The sequence below is a fragment of the Harpia harpyja genome, chromosome 10 (assembly GCF_026419915.1).
Source record: "Harpia harpyja isolate bHarHar1 chromosome 10, bHarHar1 primary haplotype, whole genome shotgun sequence".
NCBI classification, from domain to species: domain Eukaryota; kingdom Metazoa; phylum Chordata; class Aves; order Accipitriformes; family Accipitridae; genus Harpia; species Harpia harpyja.
The window spans coordinates 28,139,780-28,167,211 of record NC_068949.1 but is presented as its reverse complement, the minus strand read 5'-3'; the positions used below and the strand labels follow the sequence as shown (position 1 = coordinate 28,167,211).

The 27,432-nt window shown below is 35.2% G+C and overlaps 2 protein-coding genes across 5 annotated transcripts in view; one reads left to right on the top strand and one right to left on the bottom strand.

Moving 5' to 3' along the window:
• The window catches only part of PDE6C (phosphodiesterase 6C), a 30,232-nt gene extending 10,195 nt beyond the window's left edge, over positions 1 to 20,037 (top strand). The window contains exons 2-23 of one of the 2 annotated variants that reach the window (XM_052799928.1): positions 1,355 to 1,507; positions 1,623 to 1,712; positions 1,946 to 2,086; positions 2,656 to 2,730; positions 2,819 to 2,883; positions 2,995 to 3,061; positions 3,815 to 3,862; positions 4,067 to 4,216; positions 4,904 to 5,047; positions 5,130 to 5,198; positions 8,744 to 8,890; positions 9,275 to 9,382; positions 9,474 to 9,583; positions 11,141 to 11,228; positions 12,919 to 13,019; positions 14,153 to 14,260; positions 14,516 to 14,579; positions 15,626 to 15,700; positions 15,845 to 15,928; positions 16,965 to 17,118; positions 19,238 to 19,289; positions 19,922 to 20,037. In XM_052799928.1, coding sequence (XP_052655888.1) covers positions 1,355 to 1,507; positions 1,623 to 1,712; positions 1,946 to 2,086; positions 2,656 to 2,730; positions 2,819 to 2,883; positions 2,995 to 3,061; positions 3,815 to 3,862; positions 4,067 to 4,216; positions 4,904 to 5,047; positions 5,130 to 5,198; positions 8,744 to 8,890; positions 9,275 to 9,382; positions 9,474 to 9,583; positions 11,141 to 11,228; positions 12,919 to 13,019; positions 14,153 to 14,260; positions 14,516 to 14,579; positions 15,626 to 15,700; positions 15,845 to 15,928; positions 16,965 to 17,118; positions 19,238 to 19,257 — 2,061 coding nt within the window. In that variant the 3' untranslated portion in view covers positions 19,258 to 19,289; positions 19,922 to 20,037. The remainder of the gene's footprint in view (positions 1 to 1,354; positions 1,508 to 1,622; positions 1,713 to 1,945; positions 2,087 to 2,655; positions 2,731 to 2,818; positions 2,884 to 2,994; positions 3,062 to 3,814; positions 3,863 to 4,066; positions 4,217 to 4,903; positions 5,048 to 5,129; positions 5,199 to 8,743; positions 8,891 to 9,274; positions 9,383 to 9,473; positions 9,584 to 11,140; positions 11,229 to 12,918; positions 13,020 to 14,152; positions 14,261 to 14,515; positions 14,580 to 15,625; positions 15,701 to 15,844; positions 15,929 to 16,964; positions 17,119 to 19,237; positions 19,290 to 19,921) is intronic. The other variant, XM_052799927.1, reaches the window with a different exon arrangement.
• A 1,495-nt stretch (positions 20,038 to 21,532) lies between these two features.
• Positions 21,533 to 27,432, bottom strand: part of LOC128147394 (protein FRA10AC1) — a 28,687-nt gene continuing 22,787 nt past the window's right edge. For all 3 annotated transcript variants that reach the window (XM_052799936.1, XM_052799937.1, XM_052799935.1), the window contains 5 exons: positions 27,295 to 27,337; positions 25,688 to 25,812; positions 25,084 to 25,122; positions 23,626 to 23,710; positions 21,533 to 23,169 (listed from right to left, as the gene is read on the bottom strand). In XM_052799936.1, coding sequence (XP_052655896.1) covers positions 23,127 to 23,169; positions 23,626 to 23,710; positions 25,084 to 25,122; positions 25,688 to 25,812; positions 27,295 to 27,337 — 335 coding nt within the window. In that variant the 3' untranslated portion in view covers positions 21,533 to 23,126. The remainder of the gene's footprint in view (positions 23,170 to 23,625; positions 23,711 to 25,083; positions 25,123 to 25,687; positions 25,813 to 27,294; positions 27,338 to 27,432) is intronic.

The following is a 27,432-nucleotide window of genomic DNA, read 5'->3' as shown; positions in this document are numbered from 1 at the left end:
ACTCCTTTGGTGTCCCTCTGGCTGGTTGCCATTCCTATCCATGGTGTTACAATGTAGTCCGACCTTCCTTGGTTACCAGGCCGCTCGCCACTTCTTGACATTCTCATTTAGCACCAACCACTCATCACCTTGAGAAATCAGAAGCAGACCTGTTAAAGGAAATTCAGGGAGATTCTGCCATTGACTGTAGACCGGGACTTGAGTGCCCATCTCTGAAGAAGTTTGAGCACTGACTTGTTAGCAGTGGCAGATGCGAGGGGATGGAAAAGGCTCAGTGAAGACAGTTTGGCTCTTTTAGCTGCTTAGTAGAACCATGTCGCTTCTCAGTATGCACATATTGACAGATTTCAATCCCCCAAGTCATAACTCAGTTCATTTAGATGTAATGTCGTAAGAACAACACAAAACACAACCACTTTTGATAAACAGATTTCCCTGACAAATTTCAAATCCCTTCTTTTTAAATTAAAGAGAACACTGAGGCATTTCAAAGAAAACACCAAGAATTTCTTTGATATGAGGAAACGAAACAGTTTTAATGAAACATGAACTAGCTTCCCAGTATTTTTTACATAAAAGAATTGAAAGAATAGCTTTTACTAAACCTTCCTCAGCATTTGGTTTCAAGGATGAAATTGGTGGGGTAGTTAGTTGTGGCTTATTCAACAATCACGTGGTCTCCTTCCCACAGGATCACACACCCAACAAAAGTGGCTCTGCGTCCTGATCCCCCTGGTCCTACAGCCTCCCATTCACCAGAAGACCGTGTTGGGCTGGGAGCAGCAGGAATGGGAGTCTGTCAGACAGGAAGGAGTAAGGAACAGCTCAGCCAGATGCATACCTGCTGGGGATACCTCTCTGCCTGAAGCATTTTTAGCCATATACGTTCAGGACAGACAGTAGTTTTAAACATTGTGTGATGGGGCAGTATCATGAATTTTATCTCCAGAAATAATTAAATAATAACAATAAATATTAACATAGCTATGAAGTAATTCTCTTACATGCAAGCCATATGTATTAGAATCTCAGCCACAAGGTCATATTACTCTCTCCTTTATTCTAGATTTTCTCATATTTTTAATTCCTCATCATTCTAATAAAAACTGCACAGAACTTGGTTTCAGAAGCTATATTCATAAGCAATGCCTAAGTTAAGCTTGTACATATAACTCTGCAAGATTGAGTTAAATAATGATAATGGTTTTTGTGAGTATAAACCTACCACACTGTGAAACTGTGCTAATAGCATTGCAAACATAAATTATCAAATGAAATGATCATTTCCTCTTGGCGTGTAACTAATTGTTATGTGTTTCATTTGTGGTTTGGTGTTTTTTTTCTTTTCTTTCAGAACAACCATTTTTCTGACTTTATGGACAAAAAAACTGGTTATACAACAATCAGTATGTTGGCAACCCCAATTATGCAGGGTAAAGAGGTGCTTGCTGTTGTGATGGCACTCAACAAATTAAATGCCACTGAGTTCTCAAAAGAGGATGAAGAGGTAATAACCTCAAATGTCACACAACAGTAAAGCTGCTAGTTCAACAAGTAGTTTGAGTGAATCTACCTCTTGATTTGATACCTTTGTCTTATTTTTGCTCTTTGTCATTTTTTAGGTATTTAAAAAATACCTCAATTTTATATCTTTGGTCCTAAGAAATCATCATACGACATATCTCTACAATATTGAATCCCGAAGAAGTCAGGTATAGAAGAATTTGTTAATGATAATACTTTGTTTTTGTGTGAAACCATTAATATTCCCACTATTTTATATTCTTGCAAGCTTATTGAAGTAAGAATAGCATTTATTTAATTTTTTTTTTATTTGAAAATGGTAATGTGCCTTATCATTTTATTCTGGAATGCCTAGGATTCCTATGTTTATGTTTTCTTACTGTTGTGAACATTTACCCTCTTTCTCTTTTGTTGTAAATAGATGCTTTTGTGGTCTGCCAACAAAGTATTTGAAGAGCTAACAGATATAGAACGGCAGTTTCACAAAGCACTGTATACTATTCGAATCTATTTGAATTGTGAAAGATACTCTGTTGGTCTGCTCGACATGACTAAAGAGAAGGTAACAATCATTTTGCCTACTTGCTAGAAATTTGCTAGTCCTAACTTTAAGTTATAAAATCCATCCTTCTAATTCATTTGTTCTGCATATTTCTAGTGCATGTCTCTCCAAGACACAAAGTACCATGCTTTCTAAGCCTCTGGGATAATTTATATAAAATCTAATCACATTACAAAATTTACGTGCAAAATATAAGCATGGCAAAGGATACAACCATGATAAACATAAAGGCTAATTCTGTAATTTTTCATATTAATAATTCCATGTGAGAAAGGGTAGAAGACAGAAGTGCAGGTCTGATTATTGTTTTATTAATACCTGCCTTCTAAAACAACACTTAAGCTGTACAACCATCCACAGGTAAGCTTCAGATTAACCTGCAATTTACTGGCAAACATTTCTTGCCTGGAATATATTTAACAATGTTTTCTTAATATTGTCTGAAATGTGACCATAGTACAGCTATGGAGAAGGAAAAACACAATTGCTATCCACAGATGTCATGTTATCTATGAACACAGAACTGATTTTTTTTTCCTTTTGCTAAACCTTGTGTATCTTTTTCTCAGGAGTTCTATGATGAGTGGCCAATCCGGCTGGGGGAGGCAGAGCCTTACAAAGGCCCCAAGACACCTGATGGACGAGTGAGGATATTCATTTTTCTTTTTATGAATCTTAATTTTGACATTGAGGTTGTACACATCACCGGCATGTTTTTCTCTTTTTATTTAGGAAGTCAACTTTTATAAGATTATTGACTATATTTTACATGGAAAAGAAGAAATCAAAGTAATTCCGTGAGTATTCATTGGTAGCCTGTGAATGTGTGGTAATTAGATATATTGCTGGGATAGAATAATAACATGTCTGTATTGTAGAAATAATTTAATCTCATTCGCTCTCTAAAGGTCACCTCCAGCAGATCACTGGTGTCTTGTCAGTGGATTGCCAACATATGTTGCTGAAAATGGATTTGTAAGTTCATAGCAAATGTAAAAATGAAAAGTTTTAGTTCATGCAGTTCTTCTGATTGAACAAAAAAAATCCCAAACCTCCCCACAACCAAAAACCTCTACAAAAATACCATGCTGCTTCCAGCATCATTGGTTCCCAGTGAAATCATGTGAATCAGTAGTCTGGATGGAGACAAGCCCTCAGCAGAAACAGCCAAAACATCAGGAAAATTTTCCTCTGGTTGTGGTGACATTGGAGGAATAATGTGTGCATCCGATGTCACTTTCCAGGTGTGCTAACTAAGTCTCACAACAAAATGTCAAAGTAAAAAACCATCATATACACAGTTTTAAAATTTTCTTTTTTTCTTATCTCTTCTTGCATAGACAATATACGTAATTCAAAGTTGTGATGTATGACAGTTATTAGTAATCCTATGGCATTTTTAATAGCAGTAAGGACAGAGCCCTTAGTACTCAGTTATTTCTTTCTATAAACCCCCATGCCATTTTAAACTGGAAGTGATTTTCTTAACCATTATGCTTATGTACTGTGAGAGATCATACATGAGGGACTTTGCTACAAGCACTCCAAAATGATGTCTGTTAGAATAACCACGTCTAATTTAATAGGAACAGTTTTAATTTCTGTAGCTAACTAGGGTGCTCACTGTTGTCAGCTTAGAAAATAAATACGCCTTTTTAAAATATCAGGCCAAGTCTTGGTGCACATTATATTCCATTTAAACAGTCTCTCCTTTTCTTTATGCTGCAGATTTGTAACATGATGAATGCACCAGCCGATGAATATTTCACATTTCAGGTAATTCCAGTAATGTTAATAATTATAGATATTGTAGAAAAATATGCTAATGCTTTCCACCAATTAGTTATACAGTTGATTACATAAATAATTTCTCTTTTGTTTGTGATGCACGGGTCTTGGTGTTACATTGCCTGTATCAATAGCTGTATTACTACTTTCAAAGAAATACACAACATTTCCTGTTCTTTGGCTTTCCTACAGAAAGGACCAGTGGATGAGACCGGATGGGTTATCAAAAATGTCCTGTCATTGCCTATTGTCAACAAAAAAGAAGAAATTGTGGGAGTTGCAACATTTTACAATAGGAAAGATGGAAAACCTTTTGACGAGTATGATGAACAGATCATTGAAGTAAGCTTAATAGGATTAGAAGCTTTAAGGACCCATATGATGTTAATAAAAATATTATTCTAAAAAGTAATTTTAAAATGTCTAAAAATTTTCAAACAGGCTATATTAACATCTAGCCAAATGTCTATCTTCTTTACAGTTTCTTAAGAATCAGAAATTTTATTTCCTGCTATAAACCTGAAAATTTATGAGAGATCATTTACATTCCAATAATGAACAAAAGTCAGATAAAATTTTATTTTTAATCATTTGACTTTTTAGTGATAGTCAGCATCTCCTAATTAGCAGTGGGTAAGCAAGTATGGCATGCTGCTTGCCAATGGATATCATGCCTGTGATCATGGGAGTTCCCAGAGCATTCATGATCACAAGTACTTAGGCAAAATAAGATGCTACACAGTGTACCCAAGTCCACTCAGCTACCTTAAGTTTCATAAACCTCACAGTCCTGTATACAAAGTGGGAATATGGGCCCCTAATTACTAGGTTGAGACAAACAACGTCATTAAAAGCTGTGAGGTGCTAACAGAACCTGTTGATGGAAGGTAAAAGCCTCTAACAAGTAGGGTTACACATTGCTTTTCAAAGGGCACTACCAGAAACTGGAGTTTAAGAAAAGTAAGTTCAAATTGTCATTTTAATTTTATTGTCATGGTGTCATCTCTGCTTTGCTTGTCTTTCCTCCAGACTCTTACACAGTTCCTGGGGTGGTCTGTTTTAAATACTGACACTTATGACAAAATGAACAAGCTTGAAAACAGAAAAGACATTGCTCAGGAAATGCTTATGTACCAGACAAAGGCCACCCCTTCTGAAGTTGAATCTATACTGGTAAGTTTTGCCTATAGTCACAAAATTAAAGTAGGAAATGTGCTACACAAAACCTGAATTTCTTACTCATTTTTGGTTTTAGAAATACAAGGAGAAATTAAATGTCAATAGTATAGAAGAATGTGAACAAAAGGATCTTATCAGGATTTTGGTAAGTCATTAAACTGAAAATTCTGGTGGAGTGTTTATATCAGATAGTAATGTGTTCTCATTATAGAAAAAGTTGTGTATAACCAAATCCTGATTAATACAATTGATTTTAGCTATCAGTTCCACAAGCTAGGTGGAGTTGATCTAATCATACATCTTCAACTTCTTCAGTTCTTCTATGTACAGACCCCACTGTTACCTACAAGGAAATATTCTGTCCCAAATATGTGTCAACAGACTTGGATAGTCAGAGTTATATAGAAATGTTTATATGAATTAACATTTAAAGTGTTTAACTTCTTTAAATATCCATGGCGACAGTGCTATGTATATAATTGAATTTATTTAATTTTGAAAATAAAAGAAGGGACATTGATGTAAGGTCACTTTCATTCTGAGTAAGAGAACACATGTAGGAGTGTCCAGTGGAACTAACCTACTTTCAGATTAATTTTCCTGCATTTCCTTAGGCAGAGAGGTCCAAAGACAGTGATCAGTGACTTCACAGTGATGAAACAGATTTGACTGAATCAGAGTTTTAAACTCTGCTACTACTAAAACAAAAATTAGTCACTTTCTTTTCCAGACTGTGCAGTCCTCTGGCTGCCTTAGTATTTCAGTCTAGAAAGGGAGTGCCTTTTTGGAGGAAAACTCCTGTTTGAGCCCACTTAGTGCACTTCATTTTTTCTTGTGGAGCAGTCCTGGAGCACATGCACTGGCTTACTTTATCTGAAACAAAACTCAAAGATGCACTCCAGGAAAACACTAAATGAACTGCCACTGTTAATGGATCAAAACAGAGCTAGGCTGAAGAAAAAAAGGTCAAATAGACACAAATTGGTTGACTTCCAGTGCCAACCACTTCACATATTTCCTCCTATTACACCACATTTCCTAATGTAGACATAGCCACAGGGAAAAGATCTCACTGAACTATTTTTAGTTATGTGCATGTACATGCTGGAATGAAATGGTGTTAAGGTTTTACTGGCTCCCACAAAACAGATGCTCACACAGCTTACAAGTGGTGAAACCACAGAACATTAACAGACCTTGTGTAGCTTCACATACCTTTTAAAGTAAATTTAATTTAGCTGCATGAAGAATTGCAAAAATTAATAGATAAACATTATAAAATCTCTCTACTAGTAGAGCAACAAGTGATTATTATGGAACAGGCTCCAAACGTAACAACATAATATTGGTATGAATTTTTAAATCTCCAAAAAAGCAATTTAAGTGAGTTCTCTCAACATTGTGGAGTCACAAATTCAAAGGTCTAATACATTTTGCACTTCCAAGGCTACATGCAAATGCTTTATCCTATTGTAAGACCTGGAATCCCAGATAGCTAATGGGATAAAGCAGGTGTTTCTAGATCTGATGATTCACAAAGTAATGGGTCTTAAAACACTGCTTCAGGTTTCCTTGTCCTTGACCTCAGATCAGAGTAGATATAAAGGAAAATCCCAGGCAGAAGGAAATACCTTTGCATGGAAGTTCAGCCTTATTTGTTGAAATAGATGCATACATTCAGTCATTTTTTTTCCTTATCCGTAAAATGGAGATCATTTATAGGCTACTATGGAGGAAGGGAGTCATTATCATCATATAATCTATTTTTTATGTTGCATCAGACGTCCCTGAATTAATTCTTATTTGGATTGGGGCTTGTTGCGGACACATATTTAGCTAACGGTCGCAAAAGTATTCCAGACGCCTTTAGAAGGCCTTGAACAGAATAAACAAGAAGACAAAAAAAGAAAGATGCCAATTAGAAGAACACAGGTGCACATTCCAAGATAAAGGGAACTTGGCACGAAGAACCTCAATTCAGCAGTTTATCTTAACCAATTAGGCTGAGACAAGTTTCGCATGTTTTAGTTAGTATAACCAATTGTGTCCTATGTTTAGGTGCGTGTACAGAGTTAGTATAACCAATTGTGTCCTATGTTTATGCGCGTGGACAGAGATAGTATAACCAATTATATTTTAGCTTTTGGCGCGTGGACAGCTGATGTTTAGCTTGACAAGGTATAGAAGCACGCTATTTGGGCAATAAAGGGAGAACAACTTTAACCGTATCGGTGTCCGGTTGTTACTCGGCTCACGTCTCCAGATGGTTCCCTGCTACAGGGGCTCATTGTTTAAAATACAGTACTGCTCTCCCTAGGCTTTGGGATATACAGATGAAAAGTGTTATAGAACAGTTCACTCGTATCGCTATTACCAGTTAGGCTATTCAATGTGAATCTATATAATGTATACAAAATAGGCAATTTAAAATTAATACAGGCTTCTTAACTTTTGTATCCTCTGCATTTTAGAATTTAGTATATGCTCTGTACCTGCCCTTCAGAGAGAGAAAAATCCCTGAGTGGCATCCAGACAGCTTCTAATGAAATTTAGTACATGAGGAAAAGATTATGCACTTATACAGCTCACTGCTTCTGGAATGATCCCTCATTTTAATCAGTAGTCAGGATTGTTCAGAAATTACTGTTCTAAACTATAGAAGGGCAATTACTAGGACAAAATCACCACCAACTACAGCACTAGAAAGTAAACAACTCTAAGGGATTTTAAATAAGCCATAATAACCATGAATACTAAATGCTTTGTACATTTAAGCATCGTAACAATTTTTACTTTATGCATATACTGAGATCATTCAAGAGCCAAGCAGTCAGGAATCTACTGCAAGCAGACAAACAAGAACACAAATAAGATTTGTGAATTTTTACATCTGATCTTGTAGGATTTTCCAGTCCCCTCTCCATGTGCCATATCAACCTTACAGGTTTGTCTATTAAGTGTATATAGACTATCACAGACAAAGAGAGACTGTCACAGGAGACAAGGTAGGACAGACTAATTTTTAGAGTTGGTTGTAGAGCAGAAACAAACCACCAGCACTCCAGAGGTTAAAAAATGTACAGGAATCTTTGCTTGCCTATAGTTTCTCCAAGAGAAGACAAGGCTACGGGTAGGTAGGTAGGCATGCAAGCAAGCCTTCTGTTATTAAAAAAAATGTTGTTGTTATACTTTACTGTAAAAACCATTTTGTTCTAGACAGGTTGGTTTTGGTCACTATATTCATCACTGTTCATAAGATCCAAAACAGAAGAACAACACTTAACAAGAATAATTTTGTTTGTGAAAAAGATGAACTGCAGCCTTGAGACCAGGCTAAAAGTGGGAGAATCATAGGATTTTACGCCAAGAAGGAGAAATTCCAAGGCCTGAGATTTCTGAACTAAGGAACTGAGATTGTCACAACAGATTGTGTTGGATTTCAGAGTAGGAAGAAACACTGCCTGGCTAAGACTTTTACCTATCCTCTTTGAGAAGAAAGCCAGCAGCATCACCATTTTGTTTCATAACTTAATACACATTAGTTTGCACTGAAACCTGAGGCCTTTGAAGATATAGTAAGCATACTGTCCATAGGCAACGTTTCTACTTAAGTCAGAAAAGAAAATAAAAAAGTTTTTCCAACTTCGTTCTTGCCAGAAAAACCCTTGTGTTTTTGACTTTTCCTAACAGAAGGAAGAATTACCTGATCCAAAAGATTTAGAACTGTATGAATTCCGCTTCAGTGACTTTCCTGTTACAGAGCACGGCCTGATAACTTGTGGAATACGACTGTTCTTTGAGATAAATGTTGTTGAAAAGTTCAAAGTCCCAGCTGAGGTCTGATTTATTTTGTCTTGTTTATATTTATTTTAAGATAGAAGAAAAATAGCTGACTGTAGGTACTTTAATATAGAAGTAGGCAACACTAAAATATTAGTGGTATGGATAACAATCTTCCATTCTTAATTAAACATTTGCATATTTGTCATAAAGGCTTAAAACTAATCCTGAAATTGTGTGAGCTATGGAAGGAATTAAATCAACATGCATTTACATAAGAACAATTTTCTGGTTCCACGTTTAATTCAACGAAAAGCAATTATTTTCATAGAACTTGCACATTACTACAGGAATTTCATAGTATATTCCAGTAATTTTATAGGAATTCCATCATTTAGTTTCAATTAACAGCACAGCCTTAATCACTTTTGTTCATAATAGGTCCTTACAAGATGGATGTACACAGTCAGAAAGGGTTATCGAGATATCACTTACCATAACTGGCGACATGGATTCAACGTGGGACAAACAATGTTTACTCTACTGATGGTAATGTTACTAATATTAACCTCACATTCATTATTTAGTTTTCCTTTCAATTCCAACTGGAAAATTCAGAATTGTCTGTTTTCTTTTACAGACAGGCAAAATAAAGAAATACTATACTGATCTAGAAGCCTTTGCCATGGTTGCTGCTGCTTTCTGCCATGACATTGATCACAGAGGGACCAATAACTTGTATCAGATGAAGTAAGTACAAATGCTCAAATATATGGAAATATAGTATTTTTAGTGGCAAATGAAAAAAACATACCAAAACTTGCAAAAATATAAGGTATATATTCCATATTCCTCTGGCATGAATAAACATTCATCCTACAGAAAATTTCTGCCTCAGAGCATTTGTCATGACAGCTGAAACACAAAGACAAAATGCAAAAGCAGAATCTTAGAAGAATCTTTTAAGAGAGACTAAGCTCTACCAACGCTTGGATTGTAGCAGAGCCTCATGCACATGAGGCCACAAAGAAATGAGAAAAGTAAATTAAAATCCCTAACTGGATTACTTTTTTCAAGACAGGGCATAAGCACTTTTCTGGAGAGGGATTCAGGTTTCTCAGAATGTCACGTGTATGAGAAGATTATAACCATAATTTTCTGAGTACAATTTCCCAACAACTGTATCTCCAGAATGATTCATCCTCCTCCTCTGACCCTGGATACACTCCTCCCAGGAGAGGCGTTTCAGCCTGCACGCTAGAGCAGTGACACGAGGGGATTTTCTGATTATTCTCAGGGATTCTCCAGGTGACGTAGGAGAGAGTGACAGGCGCTGATTCTTATTCAGCGGACTGTCTCTCATCCAAATAAGTTTAAGGGGGGTTTTAAATCTTCCTACTGTGGTCTTCCCTAGCTGAAAGCCCTCTATGTGAGGTCATACGCAGTAAAGCTATTTATAAAAGTTATCAGGCTTTACCATGACAGTCCTAATCACAAGTCAGAAAATACAGGTAGCATGTAGCAATCCGCCTTGGGTTATCTCAGGAACGCAGTTATTAGCCAGGGGAAGAAAAGAGGAAAATACATTTCCAAACATGCAGAACCACCTGGAGCCTATGTAGATAGGACGCTTCTCCCTTCCTCCCACTACCATAGTCTGATGCAGAATTTCCTCTGCTTGAAGCTTAGCCCAATGTCAGAGGAATGCTTTGAGCTCTGTGATAAGACTGAACACACCTGAGCTGTCAGGACTTGCGCAGTCCATAAAATGGTGATTTGGGGGGAGGGGAGAAGCCCGAGGGCATTAGAGGAATTAAACTGCATTATACTGTTACTTTAGATTTAACTTACAGTAAGTTAGAATCACAGGGGACATGGCCCACAGTCATTACAGACAGACATGAGTTCAAAAGCCGTGCCACAGAATTAATATTAAATGATGAATAAAGGCTACTTTTAAGGTACACAGAAGATGCATAGATTAAACAAACAGCAAAACTGAATGTGAAAGACAAAATAGAGGCAAGTTTTACAAAACACAGTTTTTGAGTTTTGAGGCATCTAACCACACCTTTGACTTTAGTGGGCACTGAACACACAGTGCTTTCCAATTTCCATCATTATGCAGTCACAAGAGTGAAGGCAAACAAGTATTTTTTTTTTTGCTCTGCATCATACCAATGGTTAAGATACACAGATTTAACTATTGAACATGCAGATCAGAAGCATTTTAATCCTAAAAATCTGAACCCTGAATCAAAACTATTGCCTCCAAAATACTATAAAGAATTGCTTCTTCTTCAACAGGTCAGCCGCTCCGCTGGCAAAACTTCATGGCTCTTCCATTTTAGAAAGGCATCACCTAGAGTACAGTAAAACTCTACTGCAAGATGAGGTATGTCTGCATGGACTTTCTGCTCACACTAATCACACAAAATATCCAATTAAGTTACGATGTTCCAAATTTCACAGTATCTCATTCATTCCTCTAGGTCCAGATTAAGAAATTATGCTAAAATTCAGAAGTTTAAGCCAAATTCTTATGCATTGTCCACTTTTAGAGAAACATCAGTCATTTCACCATAAATAGACTCACTTAAGATAGAAAAGCTTTTCCTCTGGGCCTCACTCACACTCCTCAGGTCTTTTCTACTTTCACAAAACAGCTGATGTTGAAACCAAAGCAGAAAATACAATACATACATACAAAGTGTTCTAGTTAAACTGCTGCCCATGGTTTGTGAGGTCTGAGTTCAGCTGCTGGCTCTGGCAGCTGAGGAACAAAGGGATGGAGATGTTTATGGAGGGCCCCCTCACACCCAGGCCAGACCCCCCCCACACCTTACCTTGCTGAGACAGAGAAGGCAGTACCATGAGGCTCTGCTGCAGCTCCCATTACTGATCTTCCTTGAATTAGGCAGACACCCTCAGCTGCCCTTCCCCAGCAGGTGCGGAGGTGAGGTTCCCCACCACAGTCTCCTCAGGCTCAACAAAATGGCAGCAGTGCGGCCCGTGGGGCCCTGCTCCTCCAGTGGAGTTCAGCCATCCTTCCCTCAGCAGCGCCTGGCTCTGTCCTGGCTACAAGGGAAGAGACTATTTACAACTATCTACTACATATTTTGCAGGGAAATAAGAAATTTAACAGGCAAGGCTTGAACACATGTGCCCCTTCCATCCCACTTGTTCACAGCAATGTGGCAGGCACCCATTTTCACTCTCATTTTTCATTTTCTAATCCCTGTGGTGGTGCTGTTTCCTGACCTCATGAGGCCACAGAATAAATCCTTACACTAACCAGTAGCACAATGATCATAAAATACCCAGGTTTATGATTTAAAAAAAAACCCAAACCAAACACCTTTACCTTTATTGATGGCGATATACTTTTTCAAATGTGAGATACTGGGGATTAACCCCTGCTCTTTGCTGGAGCAGTTGTCAGGACCTCTGGAGGTTTTCAATAGCAGCATTGCTGTGCCCTGTGCTCTCACAGGTATTGTCCCCTCAGTTAAAGAAGGAAGGAAAACCAGGACACTTAGAAAAATGCTGAGTGTGATGCTCTCATTCCCTTTGCCTGAGGAAAAGGACATTGCACTTACTATGGTACGTCCCGAATAGCACCGCAGGCAATTGTGCCAATCCAGGTTAACAGGAGGAAAAGGTCTCTACTGTGAAGCTTTAAAAAGTCTAGGAAAATTAGGTTTATGGAATGTGAACAGTAAAGACATTATGAAGAACTGCCATTTCTTTACTAATTATGTGGCATTCAGGTGGTTTTCTTTAATTTATATATGGCAATAGCAGGATTTACAACTGTTTTGCGTCGCTGTGGATCTAGTTATTTGTGCAGCCTCTGGGGGCAGCATCTTAGATCCACCTACCGTTCACACAGTTATTTAGCCATTTATTAGCCATGTATAAGGGCCATCTTTACCAATCAAATAATTTTTCATTTGTAGCATTATTTTAATTTAGGGGCTGTAGTTGGCTGATTTTGTTATGCTATTCTGTGAGACAACCTGTATAGTACGAACCAAAGACAGCGCTATAAAAGGAATTGAATTCATAAACTTTCCATCTTGCAGAGTTTAAACATCTTCCAGAACCTAAATAAGCGCCAGTTTGAAACCGTTCTACACTTATTTGAAGTTGCAATAATAGCAACTGACTTGGCTTTGTATTTCAAGTAAGTACTAAATTCTGTATAACTTCCTACTGAAAAAAAATGTCAATCCTATAGAATTTATAACCGTAGTTTTTGGTTGTTTATATGCAGAGTACAGAGCTGTATTTAAAACTGTTATTAAGTCTAATTCTTGTAAAAAAACCAAGACATGCTTAGATCCATTATAAGCTTTCAAATTAGAGAGCACAGAAACATACATAATACTTTGTATACATTTAGTAGGTCATTCAAATATGCTTTTAGTTACAGCAAACATTGTATTTCAGAAGTGTGGATTCTGTAGCCTAATCCTAAGGTTGCATGCATGTGTTATTTAGTGTACCATACTACAAATACTCATGCTAAACAGGAGTATGCTTATGACATGGAAATTAAGATGCTGGTTTAAAAACAAAACTACAGACATCAACTGATCCCAGTGCTAAACATGCCAAAGGCTCCAAATATCAAATTATCCATCCTGTTCCTAAGTTACTGACTTCATGTGCTTTTATAATGGGTATTTTCCTTAAAGATATATGGAGCCTTTTGTTTTGGTACAGATGTCTTATGATTAGGACAATTTAAAGTCAGGAGACAGGAAACAATTCAGTAAGTTGTTCAACAGCAGTTATTACATTTTAGTGAACAATAATTCCATTACTTCATTCACTCTAAATGCAAATTAGAAGATTTATTAAGCAATAGCAAGACATGGTTATGTTTCTGAAAGTTCTTCTCAGTCAGGTCTTAGTGCTTCTTTGGATTTTTGATGGGAGGGAGTGGAAGAACATTTATTAGTATTTGCTTCACTTTTCCCAATTCATTATGTTACAGGAAGTAACAAACATTTAACACTAAAGAAATAAGAATGTCACCCTAACAGTTTGATATGAAGAGTCAGGAAACTGGTTATTTGTTTCTTTGGCAGGAATTCTGACATAATACTTTACATGTCAGTGGTATATGGCAAAATCTCAATGTGCTAGATTACCTGAAAAGTTTGAGTTCAATGGGAAGAAGGTGTCACTTTGATACTACAACTGGGATGCTAGTTTGAAAAAGCATAAATATCAGAAATATGGTTTTCTATTTCATTTTTAATGCAGGAATTTTTGTTCACTAATATATGGTTTATTGGTATGTTTTAACAGGAAAAGAACTATGTTTCAAAAGATTGTGGATGCAATTGAAAAAATGGAAACAGAAGAGGAGGCAATTAAATATATATCTATTGACCCAACCAAAAAAGAAGTCATCATGTAGGTGGTTAATATTTTATTCTTTATTCAATCAGTTATCTAGGACCAGATTTTAAAATAATTTGGGCACCTAAATGTGTAAATTAAGACTTGGTGTTATTGTCCGATGATGAGCATAACCATGATTTTAAATATGCAAAATGTGCATCCATCTGCATCTTAGGTATCTAAATCCTTAAAAAAATCCAGACCTTTTTTTTTTTTTTTCCTATCATCATCCTAACTATATTCCTGTTTTGTTTTGTGTTTTCAAAGGGCTATGATGATGACTGGATGTGACCTTTCTGCAATAACCAAGCCTTGGGAAGTGCAAAGTAAGGTAGGTACTTTTCAAATAGATAATACTGCATTTGCTATTAGTTTTACTGTCTATTTGGTGCATGATCATTTTTAAAAAAAATATTACTTATTATCAGTTGATAGATACTTAAGTATCTACACCCAACTGTGTTTCCAGTAAACAACCTCTGTTTTTCTGTCGCTGCGAGTGTAAGCGTTCCAGGACGCCTCTTCCCCATGCACTCTACAGTTGTTCCACCCTTCTCTACTTGTCCTTCAGCTAAAACTAGCATCCCTGATTCTGTCAGCTGTTCTAGGTACCCTTAAATATACCTCAGTTATTTTTGTGCTCACCAACTTTTGCTATTTTTCAGCTATTTTTAAGGTACTGATTTAACAACAGTATGATTTGAATCGTATCTATTCTGTAGATCTTGGTGCCATTGCAAAGTAGCTTAAACATGCTAAAAATAAATTTTGTAATATAGTGTGACACTGCTTTGTACATAAGTACTTCAAGTACTCCAGTACTTACTGACCATCACACTGAAGCTCATCACTTAGCCTTACAGGAATAGGCTTTAACAATGCATAACCAAAATACAACTGCAAGATGCCTGTGGAGCCTTCTAAGTAATACACATTACAGGTACTAGAAGATTGTTATGTTGCTAATAATGTCTTGTTCCTGTTGACAATAACCTATCATTTACTCAGCATGCACCAGAATATTGGTAGAGATAATTTGCTGGAAAAAGCCTGAAGTACACCAGAGAGTGTCTGTAATTTTTGAAAGAAGCACCTGACTATCTCTACAGGGATTAAAAAGTGGAATTCTAATGTGTTTGACCAAAGCTCCCTATTTCTGGAGAACGTTTTAAACTACTCAGAGATAACTCATCTAGCAAAAAATAAGTCCTCTCTTTGTGGAAGGGAAGTTAGTAATAATAGTTAAGTAGTAAACAGTAATATGCCAGTTCTTGGTTAATCAACATTTCCACATTTTCTGGAAAGCCTTGTTCTTTCATTTATTTATTTAAATTTGCTGCTTTCTGCTGACACTTCCACTGAATTGTGATTATTCAGGTTGCCCTCATGGTTGCAAATGAATTCTGGGAGCAAGGTGACCTGGAAAGAACCGTGCTACAGCAACAACCAATTGTAAGTACTAAATAATTTAACTTTGTTAAGCAATATTAACTGTTATTAAAACATTGACTAGATAATGGTCCATGATGCTTACTAGATCATTATACCAAAAAGCACAGTATCTACACAATCTAAATTACTGCTATTCTGTTCTAGCCTATGATGGACAGAAACAAAGGAGATGAACTACCTAAGCTCCAAGTTGGTTTCATAGATTTTGTGTGCACATTTGTGTACAAGGTAAGAATATTTTTTTGTTTGTTTTTCTGCTGCAGCAGTTCTGATGGCACAGTTAGTGACACTGTTGCAGTTAAAATTTCTAGACAGCAGCAGGACTCTCAGTCACAGGGTAAATCACTATCACAACTGCCACAATTTTTTAGTCTTCTGTTACATAGAAGAATTGCTCCCACAAACCAAATTCAAGAGATGTGAAGCAAATTCATAAAAAGTGAAGATCCCAGTGAAACTTGACGGTGCTGAGGTTTTGTTACTACCTTGAAAGACTGAGTTAGAAAGCCTAGTCTGATTACTCACAGTCCCATTTAATCTAAGTATGCAACACGTAGATGGTTACAGTAATGGCACAGCAAAGGGAATAGGAAACTTGCAATATTCTGGAAATATAGATATTCTGTATCTTCTGTAAGGCACTGAAATGTGCCTAATCCCTGTCTAGCTTTTACTATTACCCCAAAATGTCATGCAGAAAAGTGACATGTAATATTTTAACATCTTCAGATACATCCTCATCTGCTTGGAATATGCTATAGGATACTAGACTTTTTTGTTATATCTTCATACTGATAATCATATTATAAAATATCATGTATCACAGTTATAATTGTATTATATGAATCAGACTATCAAATGTGGGATTAAGGAAGATACTAAAATGTGCAGTATATAATTCAGTTCTTTTCTAACAGACTGTGTGCACAATAGGGGATTATTAACCCAACATGGTATTTCTAATAATATGCCACCACTGCATAGCCAAGAACATGCTTTCAAATGTGCACCAGCAGGTACTCACACTATTTCTTTTAAAATTTTTTCTCTTCTACAAAATCCCACTACCAGAGATGGAACAAGTAGTTGAAAAAAATGTGAAATCAAATAAAATTAATTAATCTAGCATATATACTGAATTAGATTTAATAGAAAAATGAAAGCTAATGTTTTCTGCAAAGCAGCATTATTACCACAAATTCAGACTTTACAAATCATAAATGTTTACAAATTTCTAATTTGCCAATTTAAATTGTTTCTATAGGAATTCTCAAGGTTTCACAAGGAAATTACACCTATGTTTGATGGCCTTCAAAACAATAGAGTTGAATGGAAAACACGAGCTGATGAGTATGAAGAAAAGATGAAAGTTATTGAGGAACAAAAGAAACAGGAAGAAGAAGCAGCTGCCAAAAAAGGTTAAGTAACTTCTAAGGCTTTCATTTATATATATTTGTAAGGCAGTCAACATATTCCCTCTCTCTCAAATTCACACATGCAGTGCAATATTCTATTAAACTTTATACTAATGGTATGCGAGTTCTGAATTAGCCAAATTAGCTTTTTTTCCACTTGGAAGAGGAGTAACCTCTAAAGATTACACAAATCCAGTACACTGACCTCATTTTCTAAACTGCAGAATTGTAGAAAATATGACCATCACAAAAGTGAAGGGAATGTAAAATTTCTTTTATCTTAAGACTCAAGACTGAATGTAATTAAACATCTATCTGTGAATGCTGCTATCACCTGAAATACTAGAGATGTATCAAAATTCTGTGTGGCATCAGCCCCAAATGTGTTCAGGTGCTTTGTTTAAGTTGAAAATGAAAAGCATAAGGAAAAGATAGGGGAATGGATAGTGTGCTTCTGGAACATAAAAAAGCAGTACAAATCCCCACTTCTCTTCCAAGTTTAAGATAAAACTTTTGGCTCTAGTTCCTTACCATCAGTTTCTTGGCTGAAATACACTCATATTACAAATTTAACACTAATCTTCCTAAGACAGCCCAAGTCCTAAAATTGCGTATGATAACCTAGAAGAGAATCTGATTTTATAGAAACTGAGAACCTATCACTCAAGTCTAAAGAGTGAAATGAGTCAGTTATTTTTATTCTGTATTGCATGTGGAACAGCAGGTCAACAGACCTGCCATTCAGCTGAGATGACTGAAAACGTTCAGAGATTAAAACAAAACCACGTGTGACTACTACAGAATGATTGATTGTCAGCTAGTTTGAAGAAGTTAGTTGCTCTAAGTGTGTGTTTCACATCTTTAGAACATAAAACAGCACTGAATAATTTATTTGTTAATCAGTCTCTGTGGGAAATAGGTGAGTATCTTCACATTTCACACAAAAGAGAGGCTACTCAAGGCCACTCATCAACTTACTGTCAGAGTGTGAAGTGGAACTAGAGAGTTATCGGCTCCTAAAATAAATGATACTAGGCTAAAAAAAAATAAAAAAAAGTTGTTGCAAAGTGGTTAAAAAAGTACTGTAAGTTACATGATTTAATCAAAGCATATTTCTGAAACATAAGTTTAATAAAATGAGTCAAATATATTATTGTAATAAAATTGCAAGAAATATTTTGGGCTGCTCACCCTGTGATACCACTTACACACACTTTCACAGAAATTATGCCCACCCCATTGTCTCCCAAATTTGTTTTTAAAGACACTTTTTTGCAATTAATAATATAATCTTATTTATTTAAGACTAATCTGTTGCTGAGAACTAGCTGGTTGTGAGCATGAACAAAGTACTCTTTCCTTACACTGGAATGTAAGCATGTGAACTTCACAGAAATACCAGCAAAACAAACCAAAACAACCTGGGACCTACACACAAACCTCCACAAACAATTTGCTTTCTTGGCAAAAAGTAGAGTTACTAAAGTCTGATCCTATGCCCTTAAGGATAAGATTCTTAAATAAAAATTAAATTATATGTTTAGAAAGATTCAGGTATTTCTACTCCCACTTGAAGTTAGGACCATCTTACATCACTGGTATTTTGGAATCACTTAGTCACTGACTTAAGGAAAGAAGTATTTTCCCACAAGGAACCTTACACAGGCAAGCATGGACAGACTGATTTGCAGGAGCTAAGGATCTGACCTTTGCATATCATAACTGGTATCACAAAATATAAGTGAATTATTTTGCATCTTTCTAAATGTGCACTGGAATGAGGCCATGCGCATTTGTGAAGAAAAAATCTGACACTGTAAAATCAAGGCCATGTAAATATATGGGTTTGTTAAGTCAGTTCATACAAACAATAATTTGATACATGCTGAACCACGGTGGTTTCTCTAGATCACACTGACCTGGCTATTCTTAGCCATTCAGTAGACAGAAAACAAAATAAACATATTTGCTGAACCACTACAGTGGAAAGTTCAGAACAGAAACTAAAACAGAACACAGCATTAAACTAAGAAAATAAAATACATAGTTAGTAACATAGTGTTGATTATATCCACAAATTACAGAGGGTAGGACACTGATTATGTGACATGTTTCAATGCAGGTGGAAAGGGTCGAAAATGACCTAGTAACATGGTGATCCACAGCTTTCAAATGTAAGTTTTAATTCTAATATTGGTATCTTACCTTAAATGAACATAGAAACGCAATTTATTACATTGAAAGAATCTTAACTAGGACCAATGAACATCTGTGGAATCATTTGAGAGAGACAGTAACAGAATCAGTAGCTATAGATAACAAACATAAAAAGTGTCTCTCTCTCTTAATTGGTAATTACAAAGGGATTCATGCAGGGTTGGATAAAGGCTTATACAATTAGGTCAAATTAAAGTTTTTGTATCATCTGCTTCAAAAATAGATCCACAGTTTATATTGATCTAAGAGTTTATTTCTTTTGCATGGCTTGCATACCTCAGTTTTGTATGTGTGGGACAGAGTTATATATTTAACTACTGAAACTTTCCAGTAAGAGTGGTTCAGTGTGTGTTTGGTCCTTTGAGAAATGTTGGTATCAACTGCTACACTATATAGACATACGTATTTATAGCATATGTTACTGTTTCTTATTCCATTTTCCCAGACAAGTAGTGAAAGCACGTTCAATTTTCAGAAGGTCAAACACACATAATACGCATATCACAAAAGTGACACCTTTTTAACAAGAAATTAGAGCAGCTAAAAGTAACAGAAAATACTCATTTTACTTTCCTTCTCTGTTTTTTAGCTGAAAATGCAGCTGGAGGTGGTGGCGGAAGTGGAGAGGATGGAAAATCCAAAACATGTATAATTTTGTAATTCTTTGCCTCAGACACTGTTTCTGCTACAGAAAAGACATCTAGAAAGAACTTTAATGAGTCCCAGTGGATTTCTGCTTCGCATAGAATAGTATAGATCGATCTCTTAACAATTCTCTTAAACATTTGCCATTTGTTGGAAATAATTTTTAATGAAATAAACGAACAGTTACAATTAAAACCTGGAAAATTAAAAGGAAAAATAATGGTGCAAAATGAGTTAACTGTGCATTCTAGATATTTTTTCATGTCACTTGATTTATACACAGTATTTTTATTAAAATATGTAACTTCTGCACACTGTCCAGAAAAAATATAAATAATTTTGACAGGTCTTATATGAAATTACTGAATGAAATCTAACATGTACAATTCAAACAAAAAATTGCAATTTTTGTAACTTGTATATTTAGATTTTTATATTATGTGTATTTCCTTAATCTGGAATTGTCCTTCTCCTTCATTCTCAATACTATATAAAGTTCTAGAGTAAACATCTCTGTCACTTTAGGAATGCTCAACACAATTCCCTGGCTCATATCTATTAAAAGCAGGTCCATGGTACACAGTATTTTTTCAAAACTATGAAGGATAAATCTGTAAATTGTAGCCACAGCTCAGAGAAACCACTCTTTTGCCCATGTGCAAATGGCTCTGCCCACAGTTCCTGAACTGACCACCTTTTACTGTAAAAATCTAAAAAAGCAGACTGTAAACATCTTACTTTGCATACAAGTAAGAGTTCAGTAAGATATCTATACCACTATATTTACAGCAGGATCTACATTCAAAGGCATTTTAAAAGGCTCATGTAGTCCCAATGCACTTTTTTTAAAATGCAGTAAATTAAAGTATTTGAAAACCAATGAACTGGCACCGATTTAATCTTGGGAGGGAGAAGACAGGAGAAGTAGAGCACATCAGAATTCACATTATCTCCCTTTCTACAACCAAGACGACAGACTGCACACAAATTAGCTCTTCATAAACAACGATCTCCCTACCAAACCCTTCTGTTCTTGAAGGATGACAGAGTCCACTCCACACCTCCTACTCAGGTCTCACAAAGCCAGCTCCTCCTGCAGATGAAGGAAGGAAAATGGCTAGTGTATTATGCATGGATTCGAGTATTTACTGGAACTAGTTCCAAATCTAAGAGGAGATGGATGTCAAATGCAATTCCTGCAACAAACAAGTCTGACATGCAGACTCAATCCTGCCATCCTGCCACTTCTCCCTTTAAAGAAAGCAGACCCATACTTTTTTTTTTCACTGAAGGGCCCTCAGCAACCACAGAGAAGGGAGAATGACTGAACTATTTGCCGTATTATATACCTTTCTAAGAATGCTCTACGAATATAGATACTGAGTACAACTATCACCCAAAATTAAAGGAATCCACGAAAAAAATCCCACTTACTACATCCTTATCTATAAATGGGCCAAATATTTTATGCAAACTTAGTTATGACATAAAACTGGGTATCACATATTATTTTCTGTATTAAATGCAGATGGTAAAGCAAGCTATTTCAAGGGTGTTTGATCATATAATTTTATTCAAACTGTGTTAAATGATGTATTTAATATGTACACTGTACCTTTTTATAACTATATTGTAAAGACCCAAAGAGTAGTTAGTTATCCAGAACACATACTTAATATACAATACCTGAAGGAACAAATACAGCAACACGTTTGACAAAAGCCCCTTTGGGCAAGTTGCATACATGTAAGCAGATTGCTGCAGATTGGATTTGACTCTCAACCAAGCTTGCAAGATGTCAGAGAATTAACCTTTAAATCCACCTTCTTACCTAAAGAAGCCTTCATGCAAGGCTACGTTTATTTCTTACTCAAGGACACCCTAAATATGCCCTTGTACTGTCATCTATTATGTAAGTACAAACTGTTTAAAATGTAATTATGTTAAGCAATACTTGTAAATAGAGTTCTCAACTTATTCATATAAGTACATGTAAAATGTTCATAAATACACTGCAACCATCTCTGCTGTTACATTTTCCACATCAAATACTTATTATAAATACTGTCTATGAATATATCTACTTATCAAAAATATATTTTATACAACATTAACTTTCCATAGATTACCATGAACATTTAATTCAAAAAAAGTTTGTCCTTTATATCCAAAGTAATTTTCATCCAACAAAGAAAATAGCCACCATAACTATTCATGTGCAGACTGTTTCTTTGGAAACATAAACTAAAGAATGTTTAAAGTTGTGTTGCAACTTGAAGAGGAAGATGAATCTACTAAGTTTCTCAAGCAATATACATTCTTTACTTGTATATTTAGGATTACACTTTAAAGAAGGATTAACATTCAATCAATGTTAAGGAGATCAGAAACCATAAATAACAGAAAAGTCACATGTACATCTCCAGTAGAAAGCCACACACTTTATTTTTTACATCAAAAATTTCACCAACCAACTAGATTTTTATAAGTGGAATTATCAGTCACATCATATTATAACTAAAATTTTAAAAAAGTACAATGAACTAAACATTTTGATAGAGTAGGGGAGACATTTCAGATATAATTTGCCTAATTCAAGCAAAATACATATTTGATAAAAGTTGAACTTCTCCAATAGCATTTGAAAATACTTGCAGAGACCAATACCTGAATATTAAAGTCTACATGAATAATAAGTTTAAGGCTATTCAACTCTTGTTTAATAAATTAGAAAAATAAATATATTAAAGTGTATGGCTTTAAACTAATAACAGAATCTTCCAAAATGCACCTTTACAAAAATCTGGCAATAACCGAAGTTTGGGATAACTTCTGTGATGTAATGTCAATAAACTATATTCTTGTTTGTTTACATCCTTCCTGCTTTTAAGTTTGGGTGCCATATACCTTTTGCACTGAACTGAAAAAATTATTTCTCTTATTTCATGAGTAAACAGCCTACCACAAGAAAAAGAAAGTTTTTAGACCTGAGGCCTTCTACAAAGATAATCTACCCACATGGTCCATATGAGTGACTGTAGAAAAGGTATGCTGGCAGAAGAAGGTCTCTGGTCCCTAATTATGAGTGGATTTCCAGACTTTCATCTTGACAAGTCACGACGAAAATCAGCCTACATGAATTTCAAGTTTCAGAGAAACAAGTCTTGAAAATACTCATCAAACTCCTCCTCCCTATAAAGAAGAAAAAAAAAAAGGAAAGTCAAAGAAAGTTCTGCTTCAGATCTGTACCTAGAAGATAACGTTTGTATGAAAAAGATTTAGCAGACTTTTGATTAGAATTTGTAGCCGGTATAGATAATTTTGACTTATTCACTACAATATCCTTCACATTTCATATCTGTGCAACAGCAGTGAGTTGACTGTTAGGATTTATTTCTAAGACAATTAACGGCATAATAGGGGGTAAAACAGCAGTAGTATGGTAGTGGTTTGACAAAGGTTCTCCTACAGTGTTGTGTATATCTCCTCTTTAAAAACACATTCTTAGGTTTGCTACATGGAAGGAGATTTGACATAATTTTAAATGTCAGAATATTCATTAAAACACATAGGAAAAATTTCTGCCTTTGCAGTTCTGAATGGACACTGTATGTTTTACTAACTACAAGTTCACTAGATCAAACTAACCGTGATTTTTCATCTGCTTCTTGTAGAGGACCCTTCCAAAAGTCAGCATCTGAAGGACCATCTTGTGCATCGCTGTTATCTGAATCTGTTAAAAAATTTAAAGTGCTTATGAAATAAATTTTAAAAGAATTTATCTTTTTTTTTATTTAGATGGTATATTGCCAGGACCAACGTTTAATTGTAACCATGAGAATAAAAAGAACACTTTACTTTGCATAAAGTGAAAATGAAAACATTTTCCAATGTTATTGAACACAGCATCAAAAAGGCTCTTAGATAACATGAACTAATATTTTAGCCAAACATAACAACAATCATATCAAAACACTGATCTTGACGCAACAGCAGTGTAGCACTTTGTTCCTAAAATTAAGGGTTTATAATCACAAACCCAGAATTACAATACAGCTTCAACTCATGATATTAAATGAATCAATTACTTTACTTCTACTTGAATGACGACTTTTATCAATTATGACTTATCAGTGAGTGTCAGAAAACATGGATTACTGCATAACTGTTTCATGTAAGTATACAAAAGGAGTGAAAACAAACAAAAAAATCTCACTATCAGAAATATGCCCTGACCTAAAAAACCCCCAGCCTTCCAATAGAGCTTTCCTGACAAAACAGAGACTCTGGGCATGGTCGAATCATAAGTAAACCACTTCAGGTCTTCCTGTACCTAGCTGGGAAAATGTAGGTGCTGAGGACATTCCCAAAAACGTATAGCACAGCAGAGCAGTCAGTAGAAACACTCAATCCCTTCTAGACAGTCTGCAGCAAGAATTGGCATGACCAGGAGATGGGGCTTGTTTCACCAAAAAAGAAACTGGGGACTGGAATTACTGAGATACAGAGACGACGACTGCCTAAAGAGTCACTGAGACTCTCAGTGCATCCACCCCGCAACAAGTAGGTCTCTAAGGTAGTACAGGTGGTAGCTGGAAAAGACTTTAATTAAAGCCTAGGATTTATTTAAAATCTATTAATTTTTTGAGTAGTGTACATATTAGTATCATTCCCCGAAGGGAAACGTAGTAGTTATTCTATCAGAAAAGTACTTTCTTTACACAGCACACATTACACAGCATACATTTGCATACCTGGACCCATGCAATTATTCACAATGTACCTATTTTTGCACCATTTACTCTTTTCTGGAACAACCTGACCTCTCATTTCCTGATTATTTCCATTCTGTTATCTGTCCACATTTTTATTCCTTACTTAAACTTAAAAGATTTCCTTCTTAAAATTCCTTACAGTTTTTCTCTAAGAATTTGTAAGTAATTATTTTAACCCTCCATATCTCTGCTTGTTTTCACACAGCATTCTTATAATCTTATAAAATATTAAAACTACCAGCAAAAAAACCTAAGACCAATGACAAATTACTATGAAATAATACAACTTCTTACAAAAACATACAATGCAGAAGATATGCAAATACTTTACCTTTATCAGAATTATCTGAATCTTCTGAAGAAACCTGATCTGGAAAGAAACACCGTTTAAAAAATAGTAAGCTTATCTTGGTTTTATCCATTATCTTAAATTGTTTACAAGGGTATTTATATCACAATATATTACCCATAAACATGTGCACATGCACGCACACACCGTATATTCAAAGAAAGCAAGCAAACACTGAAGTAAAAAGATTGTTTTTGCATGAGGGCAAAGGTCATCAGCTTGAGCTCAAATACGTTATCCCGAGATCTGTGGTGTAAAAAGGTTATCTAACATTTCCAAAAGGCTTTCATCCCCATAGCCTCAAGGAATTAAATACTTCACAACCCTTTCTGGTATGCAATGTCCAATTCTTGGACAAATTTTCCTTGCAATGCATATTTTTCAAAAGGCTCTCCCTCTCTGTAAAATATAAGAAATTTATCTTTTTTTTTTTCTCCAAATTTATCTTTTTTGTGCACCTAGGAAATTTTACTGAAGAAATTTATCTTTTTTATCTATATCTATACATATGTAGCTATAGCAAAACTAAGATTCAACTAACATATTTCAATATTTTAAAAATTGAAGATCTAAAATTTAAATTTACCTTTATGGGTCTTTTTTTTTGACTTCTTTTTTGCTGAACAAGATAATTTTGTCTTCTTAATTTTTGGCTCTTTAGAGTTCGGTACAGCTGTGCCTCTTTTCTTGTGTGCTTTGACTTCTTTCCTCCTTTAAAAAAAATGAATATACACCTTCTCTATTATATGTATTCCTCAAGCAACAGTAAATCTTAAGTATTTAATTCAATCAAACAGTTGTCATTTTTTCTGAAACCTATCAGTAGTTAAACTGAAAAAAATTAGTTTAGTTAAAATGAAAAGCGCTATAGAAAACACTAGAGCTCTATAGCTAAAGACAAATGACAGGAAAAGCTAAAGCTGCTAAAATAACACTGATGCAGGGAACAAAACCAGTGAATTGGCAATCAAAGATTAAATACAGAAAATAATTTTGTAACATGTCAAATTCTTATTTATATTGAAATCTCATTTTTTCTTTTAGCAAACAATTCTGTATACATGTAATGAGAAAAACACAGTTAATACAGGTTTTCAAATACATTTTCGTATTTGATAGCAGCAAAACCTGAGGTAGAAGAATCTCAAGCCTAAGAACCTGCTGCAGACCAACAACCCATGTATTTTATTTTCAGCGTTACTTATATAGGCTTATTGTATGAACATAGGCTAACTTTTTCCTGCTTCTTTGCACAACGAAGTCACTAAAATTGTTTCAAAGTAAGTATTACTCTGCAGGTGACAAAGAGAAAATGTTTGACCATGCTTATTCTGAGTTCAAGTGGTTTTACAATTTTAGTTCCACAAAGAAGCAAGACAAATCAAACTAATCTCAGTTAGTTAATTCTCCTTCTTAATATGTGCTTACACAGTGCTTTAATGAAACTGAATATGAATTAACTTTTTAAATTAATTATTTATCTTGGATATGTCCATCTAGACACACCTTTGATTTGTGTTACTTTAAAAAAGAAAACATCATTTCCTAGCTCAAAGGTTTCCCTTTCATATGCTTTTCAGATAATTGTCCAGCTTAATTACTGCTTTGTGCAACTAAGTTCATGCCACATCGAGATTCAGAAAATCATAAAAACTCAGTGTCAATAGTTGTGGAATTCACTAAGATTATAGATAATAATAAAAAAACATATCAAATCTTAATGCATACATTTTATAGGTTCAAAATGCACTATTTTTCTTTCATATTAATAAGTGATTCTCAAAGAACAAATACTCATTCAAAATTTCAAAGCACAGTCACTTGATTAACACATAAACCCACTATTTTTAAGAAAAGGAAAAGCATTCCAGCTCTTAAACACAGCAAGACAGAAAATAAAAAAGACAGTGTTTTGCATAAACTTTCAGAAAAGAAAAATAATCACTGGGCTGAAATAAAGCAAAGGAAACTTCTGTGGGGGTGGGACTTTTCCGGTTTGAGGGGTTTTGTACTTTCATTAGCACCACAATACCCAACTCTCAACAGTGTCAAGCCACTGACTTTACAAGAATTCCAGAACAGAATCTATTTCAGCATAAATGAAGTTCCTAATCATCTAGATGAAGTTTTCCCTCTATTTGTTGTTCATTGTAACTGTAATCTAGCCCCCGTATTTTAAAAATATTTCATTACCGGTGATGAAAGTTTAGTTTGTAGGAACATTCTGGACATAGTCCTGAAAAAGAGAGAATGATAACATTATACCCATGTATTTGATAAGCATAATTACAAAACTTATTAATACATATATAAAACTAGGTAGAACACTAT